This window comes from Alosa sapidissima, chromosome 20 (genome assembly GCF_018492685.1).
Source record: "Alosa sapidissima isolate fAloSap1 chromosome 20, fAloSap1.pri, whole genome shotgun sequence".
Lineage (NCBI taxonomy): Eukaryota > Metazoa > Chordata > Actinopteri > Clupeiformes > Clupeidae > Alosa > Alosa sapidissima.
In genome coordinates this window covers 18,341,573-18,354,697 of record NC_055976.1, presented here as the reverse complement: position 1 = coordinate 18,354,697, position 13,125 = coordinate 18,341,573, and the positions used below count along the sequence as shown (strand labels likewise).

At 44.1% G+C, this 13,125-nt stretch overlaps 2 protein-coding genes across 3 annotated transcripts in view; one reads left to right on the top strand and one right to left on the bottom strand.

Annotated features, from left to right (window-relative positions):
- si:cabz01068815.1 (solute carrier family 51 subunit beta) overlaps positions 1-8,376 on the top strand; it is a 13,426-nt gene extending 5,050 nt beyond the window's left edge. For both annotated transcript variants that reach the window (XM_042075584.1, XM_042075583.1), the window contains exons 2-6: positions 1,452-1,520; positions 1,918-2,289; positions 4,134-4,250; positions 6,524-6,614; positions 6,830-8,376. In XM_042075584.1, the coding sequence (XP_041931518.1) occupies positions 1,481-1,520; positions 1,918-2,289; positions 4,134-4,250; positions 6,524-6,614; positions 6,830-7,190 (981 nt within the window). In that variant the 5' untranslated portion in view covers positions 1,452-1,480 and the 3' untranslated portion in view covers positions 7,191-8,376. The remainder of the gene's footprint in view (positions 1-1,451; positions 1,521-1,917; positions 2,290-4,133; positions 4,251-6,523; positions 6,615-6,829) is intronic.
- rasl12 (RAS-like, family 12) overlaps positions 8,050-13,125 on the bottom strand; it is a 10,997-nt gene continuing 5,921 nt past the window's right edge. The window contains exon 5 of the mRNA XM_042075585.1: positions 8,050-10,961. Coding sequence (XP_041931519.1) covers positions 10,619-10,961 — 343 coding nt within the window. The 3' untranslated portion in view covers positions 8,050-10,618. The remainder of the gene's footprint in view (positions 10,962-13,125) is intronic.

The window sequence follows — 13,125 nt, the reverse complement described above, 5'->3', positions numbered from 1 at the left end:
TATTTAACTATGCTACTTCACTTCCATTGATGGAGAGTATCCTTGTTGGGAATGTAGTCTACTCTAGTTGAGTCCTGGTGGGCCAGGGATGCTGGAGCGCCATTGCTTTATGAGATTTTGAGCTAACTCTCACTGCAGCTGCACAGATGAAGAGGAGTGTGTGTGTGTGTGTGTGTGTGTGTGTGTGTGTGTGTGTGTGTGTGTGTGTGTGTGTGTGTGTGTGTGTGTGTGTTTGTTTGTTTGTTTGTTTGTTTGTTTGTTTGTTTGTATGGCTTGATAGTGTTTTATGCCCCCAACATCGTCTTCCAGGCAGTGCTGCCACCGCTGACTTAAAGGCACCTAATCCTAAACCTAACCCCAACCATGACACTAACGTTAAACCCATGGCTAACCCTAGTACCTTCCAGGCAGCGCTGCCTTGAAGACAAAGTTGGGGGCATAAAACACCAAAAAACGTTTGTGTGTGTGTGTGTGTGGGGGGGGGGGGGGGGGGGTAGATAAAGACAGAAGAGAAAAGAGAGAACAATAGTAGGAACAGAGAGAGGAGAGGAGAACATAGTGGAGGATGTAGCATAACAATCTGATCTAATGGTTTGATATTTGTCTTCTGTCAGACTGAGTCAACGTGGAGATTGCCATGCTCGGAGGCTGGCTGGGTTATGCCCATGTGTATGTGTGTGCTGGGTGCATGAGTCAGGTGGAGGACAGGAGAGACAGCAACCACAAAGATGTGGGGAATGAAAATGAGAAACAGTAAGGTAGACAGCAAGGAGGAAGAGACAGTGGAACTAAAGAGACAGGAGGAAAGAATAAAAGAAGAGAAATATAAGAGAATCAGAAAAGAGAAAAGAAGGACAAAAACAAGAGAAAAGAGAGAGAATGAAAGAGAGAGAGAGGACAAGAAGAGACAGGAGAGAGTGAAGAGAGGAGAAGAGAGAGAGAATGATAAAGCAAAGGCAGGAGAAGTAAAGAGAGAAGAGAGAGAGAGAGAGAGAGAGAGAGGACAAGCAAAGACAGGAGAAGTGAAGAGAGGAGAGAAGAGAGAGAGAGAGAGAACAAGCAAAGACAGGAGAAGTGAAGAGCAGATTACACAGAAGGAAATGAACAGTGGCTGGAGAAAGAGAAAGAGATTGTCTTGTCTGCACAGGCACAGAATCAGACACGTCCTCACACTGCTGCTCTGTGTTTAGTTACATCATACTTGAAAACACACACACACACACACAGACACACACACTGTAAGGATCAAACCTCATCCCAGATCAGGGCGAGGTTCAGGCACAGGCAGTGTTCTCCACAGACATCTGGGAGCACACACCAACTTTCTACCCCAGAATGTGACTAAACACATTCTAACAGGCCACAGGGCAGTACTGTTTCAATCTGATTGTCCCATCGGCACACAACAGAAGTGATGTTTGGGCTTTTTGTAATGTTGTTTTCTGTTACAGGTTAGAGGAGTATTTACCTGTTGGGAATAATGAGTCTTTTATGGGTGGCACTGTGTTTCTTCTTGCATGGTAAGTCAATTTCAGAATTTGAATGATGATATTTTAATAGAACTCCTGGAAATAAATGAATTTGCATTACTCAGCCTTTTTGCTGAACTGTTTTATGTACAATCAAATCATTGAGATATTTATTTTGTTCAATCTGTCATATTTCCTTACAGTTTTGTCAAAATGAATTAGTTGGAGACTTGTTGCAATTGTAATTTTGTGAAATTAACATATATTTTCATTTTCAACATTTGATATGTTGTCTGTGTCCTTTTTGCAACTAAATATTTACACAATGTCCCAACTTTTTCTGTTTTGGGGTTGTATTTTTATAAACCTGAGCTGTGTGATACTGTGAAACAGCCAACAATGACTTCAGAGTTTGCGGTTCTCACCTGTGCTTTGTGTGCTCATATAGGGGCAAATAGCTTCATGATCCACAACACTGTTGAGAGCCTCTGTCTCCAGGACTCCCCTGCCGGCAAGGCTATCACCCTCCGAAAGTGTAACCTTGACGATGACCTCCAGCAGTGGGTTTGGCGGGAGCAGCGCTTCCTGCGGAACGTCGGAACACAGCGGTGCCTCTCGGCGTTCCACGAGCGTCCGGTTCTCACCGTGGCCTGCGACGGTGAGGAGCACCTGGAGTGGGCCTGTGAGAACCACCGGCTCCTGAGCCTGAACCGCAGCCTGGAGCTGAGTGCGGAGAAGGGCCGAGTGAGACTCACCCCCGGGGGCCCGACCTCCAGGTGGAAGTCCCTGGATATGGGCGACATCTGCCAGGAGAGGCTCAGTAAGTAAGCAAGCAAGCGCCAAGCTGGAAATGGTTAGGGGAATTTTCATGAGCGTGCTTACAACATGAGCTGGATGAAATGCCAAGCTACTTGGATTCTGCAACAGGAAGCAGGAAGATATGCAGGGAAGGGGACCCAGCCCAGACCCATGCTGCAGTGCAGTGTGCAGAACTAGGAGTGTCATTTAACTGTCACACAACTGCACACTGTGATTTATCATTGAATGATCCATACATTAGAAAGGTGAAGGAAATGGTCCTTCTCATGAATGTACAGTACGATATGCACATGAGTTTGTTGGAGCAGGAGCAGCTATGCAGAGCAGAGAGTGACAGGTTCAGTCTGTGGGCCTAACACAGGACACCCATGCCAGGGGTGTCATTTAACTGTGATTTGTTTCTGTTTACTGTGATTTATCATTGAATATTGCATTATGTGTCAGGAAATACACCACTCTCCTGTCATCGATCCAGAGGGAGATTCTTTCTCCCATCTGCTTTTACCCATGTGTGTTTAGTTAATACAAACACAGCACACAGTGAGTAGTGATTGTAGTCTTGATACCACAGATGCATGAAAACAGGCATGACAAATCAGGAACAGAGTTTTATTTACAATGATACACATTAAGGGAGAGACAGCATGACTTTGCATAAAGATCCACCAGCTGCTCTAACGAAACAGGAAAATGGTCAGCCAGGTTGACGGGAGATGTTGTTGGTCATCCCATCTTATGTGGACCACACTGAATCAGACCCTGATTAGTGGCAACCTGGCAAACCGGAGCAGATAGCTACTGCAGAGCAGAGCAGTCATCTCATATGTGGAAGACTTAACAGAGGAACGCTAGCTTAGCTGAATTCTTTTATCCAACCATAATTCTGATTGAATGTATACATACACTAGCCTGGGAATACAGAGGCTATAAGGACACATAATAAGAAACATAAATAAGAAATATGAGGACATAAGCTAATGAATATAAAATCATAAGTTGGGATTCCAATACTCTCAGATGCGAACATACAAACCCAGAGCAGTGGGCAGCCGTGTCTGGAGAGAGCATTAATGATGAAAACATCATTACCACAAGTTCCAGTAAATTAAATTAAATATGTTGGTAAAAAAAAAAAAAACTTTTGTCAAAACTTGACAAGGCAAGGCAAGGCGAGGCGAGGCTGATTCATCTGAGCGGTGAGCAGGTAGGGGTCCGCACGTAGCGCTGGATCTGACTCATGGCACCTTGGCATTTGGTTAGCGAGGAAAACACATTTCCCCACTACGCTCGGCACACCCATAGGAGCTAAGGGGGTCTAGTCAGAGCCGCCATCTCCAAATGTCATTGCTCTTTGAAGAGCCTGGGAGACCGGTGTACTTCTGTTTGTCAGTCACAGTGGTATGTGTGTGTGTGTGTGTGTGTGTGTGTGTGTGTGTGTGTGTGTGTGTGTTCCCACCTGTATCTCTCCATATCCAGCATGTTGCCCAGCATAAACAGTGGTGTGTGTAGTGTGTGTGTGATTGTGTGTGTGCGTATGTGTAGTGCTTGTGTGTGTCTGTGTGTGGGTGTTTGTATCTGTAGTGCTTGTGTGTGGGTGTGAGTGTGTGTGTGTAGTGTGTGTGTGTGTGATGTATGTGTGTGATGTATGTGTGTTGTGTATGTGTGTGTGTAGTGCTTGTGTGTGTGTGTGTGTGTGTGTGTGTGTGGGTGTTTGTATCTGTAGTGCTTTTTTGTGTGTGTGTGTGTGTGTGTGTGTGTGTGTGTGCGTGCGTGCGTGTGTGTGTGGGTGGGTGTGAGCAAGAGTCTGACGTAACTTGTCTTGTTTGCTCTGGCCCCCTCTGACAGGATCGAAAAGGGCATCAAATGAGTTTGAGGGAGAGTTTGAGCAGGACAACCCCGTCGAGAGCACCATGAACGAGGAGCAGAGGGAGTTTCTCAAGTGGTTCTACCGGACCGAAGACCGTGAGTCCGCACACCTCCGCACACCTCCGCACACCTTGACACATCTCGACTCTCTCTGTCATCCTGACATAAAACAAACTGCATTTGAAGAGTTTGGTTCCAAAACGCTACTGTATATCCACCATTTTAATGAATTTTAATAAATCATTGTTTTTCATTTATTTTTGTTTTGCAAGTAATTTCAGTAGAGCTGTAATTGTGTATTGTTATTTGATTTATCTTTACTCAGTCAAAACAACAAAACAGAAATTTGATTGATATTACCTGAAATATACAATTGACCCATTCGTGCTGGATGCTGCATGACGCAACATTGATTCTCCCGCTGGATGCTGCATAGCGCAGCATGCTTTTTATTTTATGTTTCTAGATGCTACAGAGGCTTAGATATTAAATTTTGGTAGACGTTGACAATTTTTAGTATGTTTTCAGAAAACCCTCAGGAAATAAGAATGCCATAGGATTCTATAGCCGTTTTTAGCAGGCATTTTAGGAGTAAATAGCTGCCAGTGTCTGGAACAGAGTATAGTTTCTCATGGGAAAAAAGAGAAAAAAATATCTCCGACCAAGGCACTCTGTGAAATTAAAATGTACAACTTGGACATGACCAAAAAGGACCTAAAAATGCCCACGTGTAGCGGCTTGGGCCTTTTTCAGGGCATGAAGAAAAAAACACACTAAAGAACAGAGAGGTTTGAACATGCCACTGACTTCAAATAGAGTGTAGCTTCTTTTGGCATGAGGTAAGGTAGGTAGGGAACTGATTTTAAGATTTTAAGATTGAGCTAATATCACACTGAGCTGGTTTAGAGTGATCGAATGAAGCACATCCCAGTCCGCATGTTCCAGCCTGAAACTTTTTGTCAGCATTTGTCAGCATTGTGTATGTGTGTGTGTGTGTGTGTGTGTGTGTGTGTGTGTGTGTGTGTGTGTGTGTGTGTGTGTGTGTGTGTGTGTGTGTGTTTTTAAATGCTCTGAGGTTATAAATGCAATAAGCTGAGACAGGTCCAATGTTGGACTACCTCTCAAAAACAAGCACTGTTTCAGAAGAAAACATCTGAGTGAAGTCTGGCTAGGAGAGTGTTGTGTGATGCTTTAGTGATAAAGTGATAGAGTAGAGTAGATTAGAGTAGAGAGTGCATTGCAAAGGGAGTTAATCAATAAAAAAAATGTCCATGCAGTTATAAAACTGGACAGTATATACTGAAATACAGAAATAGTATATATCCAGCTACACCTTAGATTTTTGTTTTTTTGCTTTTATTCTGTTTGCTAAAAAGAGATTCAGATATCCTCTTTTCATCAAGCCACTGGTCTGAATATGTGAGTGTGTGTTTAAGCAGATACAGGTTTGAATGTTCCCTTTATACAGTTCTTGTCTATATGAGAGAACCCTTTTATAAAACTGAGTCAATGACCCATCCTTTTTCAGGCAAGTCCGATTCTTGTGTCATGGCTGTGTAAAGAGTCAGTCTTTGCAAGCATGTGAATACTTGCACCCTGATTTCAACACTTGTGAAGCACTCTGAAGTGCTTTTTCAGATCACTTATAGAAAATCGCAAGCCCATAGCTACAGCGATTTCTCGTATTGACTATTGTTTTATTATGGGCCCTATAGTGGTGTTATTCCATAAAAAGGGATTCAGTGGGTCTAGTGGTAATTTGCAAGTTGCAGTCCATTTTAAAATGGAGAAAGCAACAAAAAACAGATAACCTTTGGCAATGAAAACATCAAACAACCTTGTGTCCCTGGAGAGTTCAATGCCCGCTGTGTTGAGGTTATCTTCGAATCTCAGCTCTCAGATAACAGATACTTGTTACTGTTTACTATTATCTTTAAGGAACTCTACATCCCACCATGAAACTGACTTCGCTAGAGGACTGTGTGCCTGCCTGATCAGTATCTTTATAGGTTAGCTTCCTTAAAAGTGGGGACGATTAAGGCCTCGATAAGGGGGGTAGTCAGTCCGAGAGGTTGTTGACCTGTGTGTGCGTGTGTGTTTATGTGGAGCTGTAGTGTATTGTATGGTGTGCTTACCCTTTAGGTTTAGCTAGAATGTGCCTGCCAATTTCGACATAGTACATGAAAACGTTTTCCACGTGTAACAAGTTTTGCACATTACACATATGCCCGGGTACTACAGTACACATACTGATGGGAATGTCAATTCCAATGTAAGTTGCTTTTCAATAAAATCCTTTGTCTCTCACTCTTTCTCTCTCCCTCCCTCCCCCTCTCACTCTCCCTCTCTCCCTCTCTCTCTCTGTCCAGAGAGTAAATGGACGATTGCAATGCTGGGTCTGGCCTTCGCTGCACTGCTGCTGGGCTGCATCCTGCTGGTCACTGGCATGATGGGTAGCAGGTGAGCACTGATCAGGACTACAGCACTTAAAAACAACACTGACCACAGAATTAGCAAACTATAATAATAATAATAATAATAATAATAATGACAATAATAATAATAATAATAATAATAATGAATGAATTATGTTTGAGCTGACGTTTCATCAACTGTACCCCCCCCCCAAAAAAAAAAAAAAACACACACACACACACACACACACTTAAACACAGGAGCAGGAAGAAGATAGCAAAGTACAAAGCGGCGGCGCTAGCTCTCAAGCCCCAGATGGAGGAGCTGCAGGTCATCACCGTGGAGAGGGAGGCCCCACAGCAGGTCCTGATGACCCCCACCCTGAGCCTCAAACTGCCCACCATGGTGATGGGCGCCCCTGACTACGACGTTGCCGAGAACGGGCAGCTCAAGTCAGGAGACATCGAGGTCACCTGGAAGGACGGGACAGTGAGCAGTCTCTACGCCGAGAGAGGAGGGGAGGCTGACGGGGGGGAGGCGGAGGAGGTGAAGGAGGAAGAGGAGAGGGTGGTGGAGGAAGAGGTGCAGGTGCAGGTGGAGGGGAATGGGGAGGAAAAGTGAGGCACAGGTCTGAAAGGTGATGTCACACACACCTGGATGTCGTCACACCTGTGCAGTTGAGCGTCATCTCATCTCTTTCATGACAAATCCAGAGGCCTGCGTACCTGGACATTAGAAGTAAAGGTGATCCCTCTACAGAGAGCCATAGGAACACTCTCAGATCTGATCTCAAATCACCCAGACTCGTAGATGCAAACTTGGATGCACAGACTAAATGTGAGTGTGTGTGTGTGTGTGTGTGTGTGTGCGTAGTATGTGTCCACGTGTATGTGCATGTATGTTTTTTCTGTTAAATGTCAATGTGACCCAAAGGTTGTTTATTATTCTCTAACGTGATGAGGGTATGTTCATTTACCTAAAGCACCGTTATGAAACTTTAACGCATGTTGTCAGCCAACAGAGAACCCATAAAGAGTCCAGAGCTCACGTGGGGAATGTAAATATGTGCCAAATACTCCCGCAGTTTCCGAGAACTGCGTATTTCAATTTAGCCGACAAATGGTGTTTCAATTTTTAAACTCTGTACATCATCATGTCATGCATATTTAGTTTCTGTTGCTTACATCAGGTTTCCACTTAGAAACATTTTGCATATCTCATTCTCCCAGATTCTTGTGAAGTTTGTAATGTACCATTTGAAACTTCATTGCCACATGTAGACACCTGTTTGTAGCTAAACTATCATTGGCATATTATCTATTTGGATTACATATACATGCTTCCGTATGTGCAGGTGATGAAGAATCTACATGTTAAAGATGTTTATACTACTAGTACATGTCCCTGTCCTCCAGCGTCGGGACACTGTGAACAGAGCTGCAGGGTTTATGACTGAACAGACAAGCACGGTGGACACCTGTATTTAAAATCATTTATTCCTGATGGGTAGGGACTCCTGTACAGGGTCTAATAAATGTATGATGTCTTAAGACTCACTCTAGACTCTAGAGTGTAAAATCATTGATCACACCAGCATATTTTACAGTAGTCATCTGTTATTGTCTTTACTGGTCCTCCTTCATCAGCCTTTAATCTTTCTTTGTCCCCATTGTAAAGCACTTTGTGCTTATCCTAGAACAGCACTGTATACATGACTTTATTACTGTTATTGTCTTCTACACTCAGACTCTGTAGCATCCCTGCTACAACCCCTTTTAATAAAGAAAATAAAACAAACAAGACTAAATGGTGTGTAAAACCATCTGTGATTTCTAGTCTTGGACTCTTTTGTGACAGATAGTCAACAAAACAAATAAACAAAGAATTGACATGAAATGGTATGGACTATGTTGAGGTGACATGTAGTGGGTGTATTTCAATTGAATGTGATCATCTGAATCACACATTACTAATGTGCATGTGCACAATAGGTAACTGTAGTTGTAAATGTTACCCTCTAGAGGGCCCTGTCATTCCAAAGTTCTGGTGGGAAACTAGTGCATTGCAGCAGGATCCCTTTGGAGGGGTTAGGTAGTGGCTATTTGTGCGAAACATCGTATTTCTTTTCCATATGCTGTGGTGAATGTTATTTCCCTGGAGAATAGTGTCCATTTTGTCCCACTGGAAGAAGTCCTCAAGAGCAACTGTTGATTCTGTCCATACTGGCGCGCCACTGAAATTTCTGTCCAAATCTCTCTCTCTCTCTCTCTCTCTCTCTCTCTCTCTCTCTCTCTCTCTCTCTCTCTCTCTCTCTCTCTCTCTCTCTCTCTCTCTCTCTCTCTCTGTCTCATTCATTTAGTGAGTTCATTCAGTACTGTGCTGACAGAACATGCAGGCCCTGGTTCACACAAACAGCAGACAGCAGACATCTCCCCTGAAAACTCCTCTAGATGCACCGTCTCAGTGTGTCCACCTGGGGGCAGTGTGCAGTCAGTCAGAACACAGTAAATCAGAAGACCCTGAAGTCCTTGAGCAGGGTGTGTGGGGGATTAGCCTTCACTCCATTTGATCACCAGGGGTACGCAGTCAGTATGCAGGCATTTCGTCCGTCAGTCAGTCAGAAGATCATGAAGCTCTTGAGCAATGTGAGGGTGGGGGCCCGGTGTTTGATCTTGAAGTCCTTGAGCAGGGAGAATGTAGTGGGTCTGTGTGTCCACTAGGGGTCAGTATAGAGTCAGTCAGAAGATCTTGAAGCCCTTGAGCAGGGTGAGTGTGGGGGCCCCCAGGGTTTGCTCTGTTTATCCAACAGGGGGCAGTGTTTAGTCAATCAGTCAGTCAGAAGATCCCACTAGTATTTGGCTGCAGAGCCGCAGACATACAGCAACCGTTCTCCCACCACCGATCTACCACAGCGGATCTACCAGCTAACTCACGCATGCGCGGATGTTCTTCTATTTAACTTACGCTCGCGCTGATGTTCTACTTAGCTAATAGCTTACACTAACTTTTAATTGTCCTTTAGAGAAAGGATGAAAATACTTGGTTTAACGAATCGCTCGACAGCGTTACAAACTGGTTACCCAGGCATGTGCAGACTTTGTTTTTTAGCTATAATTGTTTGGATTCAATGACTTGTCAACCTTTAAAAACAAATTCTTACAGTATATGTTCATATATCATGTGAAAGCGAAGGATAGTCAGAGTTAACAACTCCTCAGTTCATGGCAAACTATAGCACATAACCTAGCCTACCACAAAAGGATCGCTCAGACAGATCTGATGATCTGTGTTTACATTATCTGGACCAGTGGTTCTTAAACTTTTTATCCGATGGGCAACCTTTGTCCGCCTATACAGCGCAGGAGTTGAAACTTTTCAAATCATTGGAGTCTGACAATTACAGTTTCAGGAAAAGTCAGGGACCAACAGATATTTGTCCCACCATTGTCAAATGTGGTCGTAATCGCAGCTATAATCCCCTCTGAATTGTTTTTCTTTTTTTTTTAAATAAATTCAGGACACAACTGACTGAAACTGACTGACCACAGACTGTATAAAATACAACACAACACACACCAGCTACTAAACTAACTAAACTAGTTTCAGCTATTAGCTAAGCAAGAAGATCAGCGCATGTGTGTAGATCCACTGTGCTAGATGCGACCAGACCCTTCTCGTAGAGCTTGAACCCCTTGAACAGAATGAGAGTGGCAGCTCTGTGTGTCCACTAGGGGTCAGTATAGTCAGTCAGAAGATCTTGAAGCCCTTGAGCAGGGTGAGCGTGGCAGCTCTGTGTCTCCACTAGGGGTCAGTATAGAGTCAGTCAGAAGATCTTGAAGCCCTTGAGCAGGGTGAGCGTGGCAGCTCTGTGTGTCCACTAGGGGTCAGTATAGAGTCAGTCAGAAGATCTTGAAGCCCTTGAGCAGGGTGAGCGTGGCAGCTCTGTGTCTCCACTAGGGGTCAGTATAGAGTCAGTCAGAAGATCTTGAAGCCCTTGAGCAGGGTGAGCGTGGCACCTCTGTCTCCACTAGGGGTCAGTATAGAGTCAGTCAGAAGATCTTGAAGCCCTTGAGCAGGGTGAGTGTGGGGGCTCGCCGTTTGCTCTGGGCCCTGGAGGACTTCACCGTTACCAGCTTGGCCGTGGCAGGGGTGGGCATTTCCTTAAAGCAGGGTGGGGCTACCTGTGTCTGGGAGGAAAGGCCGAGGAGGGGGCGGTCCTCGCTGATGAAGAGCGGGCGGACAGGAAGTGAGCGCTCGGACTCGCGCCTCACTTCCCGCACGGCCTCGTGGAAGATGTGCTGCACAGAGAGGAAGTCCAGACAGGCAGACACCTCGAAGAAGAGGCAGCCAAAACGCGCGGCCAGCGAAGCGCCCTCACACTTACTCACCTGCCTGAGAGAGAGAGAGAGGTGGATGAGAGAAAGAGAGGAAGAGAGAGGGAGGGAGGGATGAGAGAACACATATGTGATGGTTTGATGGTATTAATATGTTTTTGTTTTTTTTACTTGCATAAAACACTGTCCTGCGGTTTATACACAATGTGGCTAATGCACAGAAAATGACTGTACTGTACTGCACAGCTATCGTACCAGTTGGCTACCCTCACACTTGCACAAATGAATATGGTGGTGCCACATGTTACAGTAACATGCTTTTGACAGCAATATACTGATGGCTGATGCAAACCGTCATACAAACCTAAGAGGAAACATACAGGGCAGAGCAACACGTCTAGTCTCAAACACCCACACACACACCCACACACACACACACACACACACACACACACACACACAGACACAGAATGTCAAAATTGTCTGTGGTACGCTACATACACTGGACCATGAATATGCCACCAAAAAATAAATACAGAAATAATAACTCCACGTGGGTATCAAACCTGCTTCCTAAATGAAACCTCCTACATGATAACCATCCATCAACCATCCAGCCACGAACCAGTTGATAAGTCATAGTGAAATTTACTTGACTTAGTCTATACAATTAGAAGAAGTCAGCTGATGATTGTAGCAAGTTAACACGGCTGATGGTGTTGTCTTGCTACAGCAGTTGCCCAAGCCAGTAGGTCTTCAAAGTATCATGGTTAAGTTTTCAAACATTTCACTGACTGCTGGTCAGGCTCTCTGTTGCCACCTAGTATCTGTAGCCTAAATTGAGGGAGCGTTGCTGGTCTAAAAATAAATAAATAATAATAAAAAAAACGTGTGGTGAGGAGAATTGAACCCATGTCGATAGCATGAGAAAGCATAGGTATTAACCTGTTGCGCCACAGGAGAAGCACCAACTTGTGAATTGGGAAATAAAGTATCAAAAAAACATCAAACCCATGTTTACATGTCAGCAACATTAAAGGTGCCATGTGTAATGTCCGCCAAAAAAATCAGTTCATACTCCACATTCCATAAAAGATGGGGGCAGTATACCTCCAGAAAGTGAAATGGTCTACCCTAGAGTAACAACCGACAAACGTGTATTGCAGTTTGGCTGGCGGTTATGTTGCCCGCATACCGCCTCCAATGGCCGAAACTGGTATTATGATAACTGTTGGGCTGTGGCTAGTAATTATTTTTAAAAATAGTCATTTTTTTAATGACATCATCGCCCTTATTTCTTCTCATTCTTTTGATGCGTGTAGGTAATTTTTTGGATATTTTTACCTCAATTCTTACACATGGCACCTTTAACGTTAATAGCCTATAAGCCTAAGAGTTTTGACTCTCCCTGTGCGCAAAGTTTGTGTAAAATATGGACACGTTATAGACTTCTCCTGCCCATTGCAGTGTGCATTTCAATGCCTGTGTTTCATGAACTGAATTCTTAAAAGAATAGGCTGGACAAAAGGATACACAATTAGGCAACACATTTTTTTTATTTATTTGCTGACGTTCATGTGGCTCTACAGACACTTCAGGTAGGGGCGGCCACAGCCTAACCTCAGTGAAACGTTTGTAAAACTTAACCATGATACTTTGAAGGCATACTAAATGGCTTGGGCAACGGTAGCACGATAACATGGTAGCCAGATAACATGAACAGCTATGTTAACTTGTTACAATTATAATAACGTTAGCTGACTTCTTTTAATTATAGCCTACAACTGAAGTAAATTTATGTGAGTACCGTCAGCTGGTTCGTGGCGCAAGTGGATAGACGCTATTACCATGAAGACAGGTCAATTTATTCGTGGTTCGATACCCACGTGGAGTTAATTTAGGTGTTTGTTTTTTTGGTGGCATATTCATGGTCCAATGCATGTACTACTACATACAATTTTGACCTTCCGTCATCAACGCAGCCAGTTAACATGGGAGCCAGTTGCCATGTAACACCGGATTTAATAGCATTGCCAGTCGTCTTGCACGATTAATGTTTGGATTACATGTGCATGCTGAGGAGGGATGCGCCTGTTGAGAGGGAGAGAGAGAGAGTGCACGGGGCAAGGAGAGTCTGTGTTGAGGTAGGCCTACTTCTATCGCCTACTCTGGTAGAGTTTGACATACTACAATGCAAGATATATTTAGCCTATTTATTTATG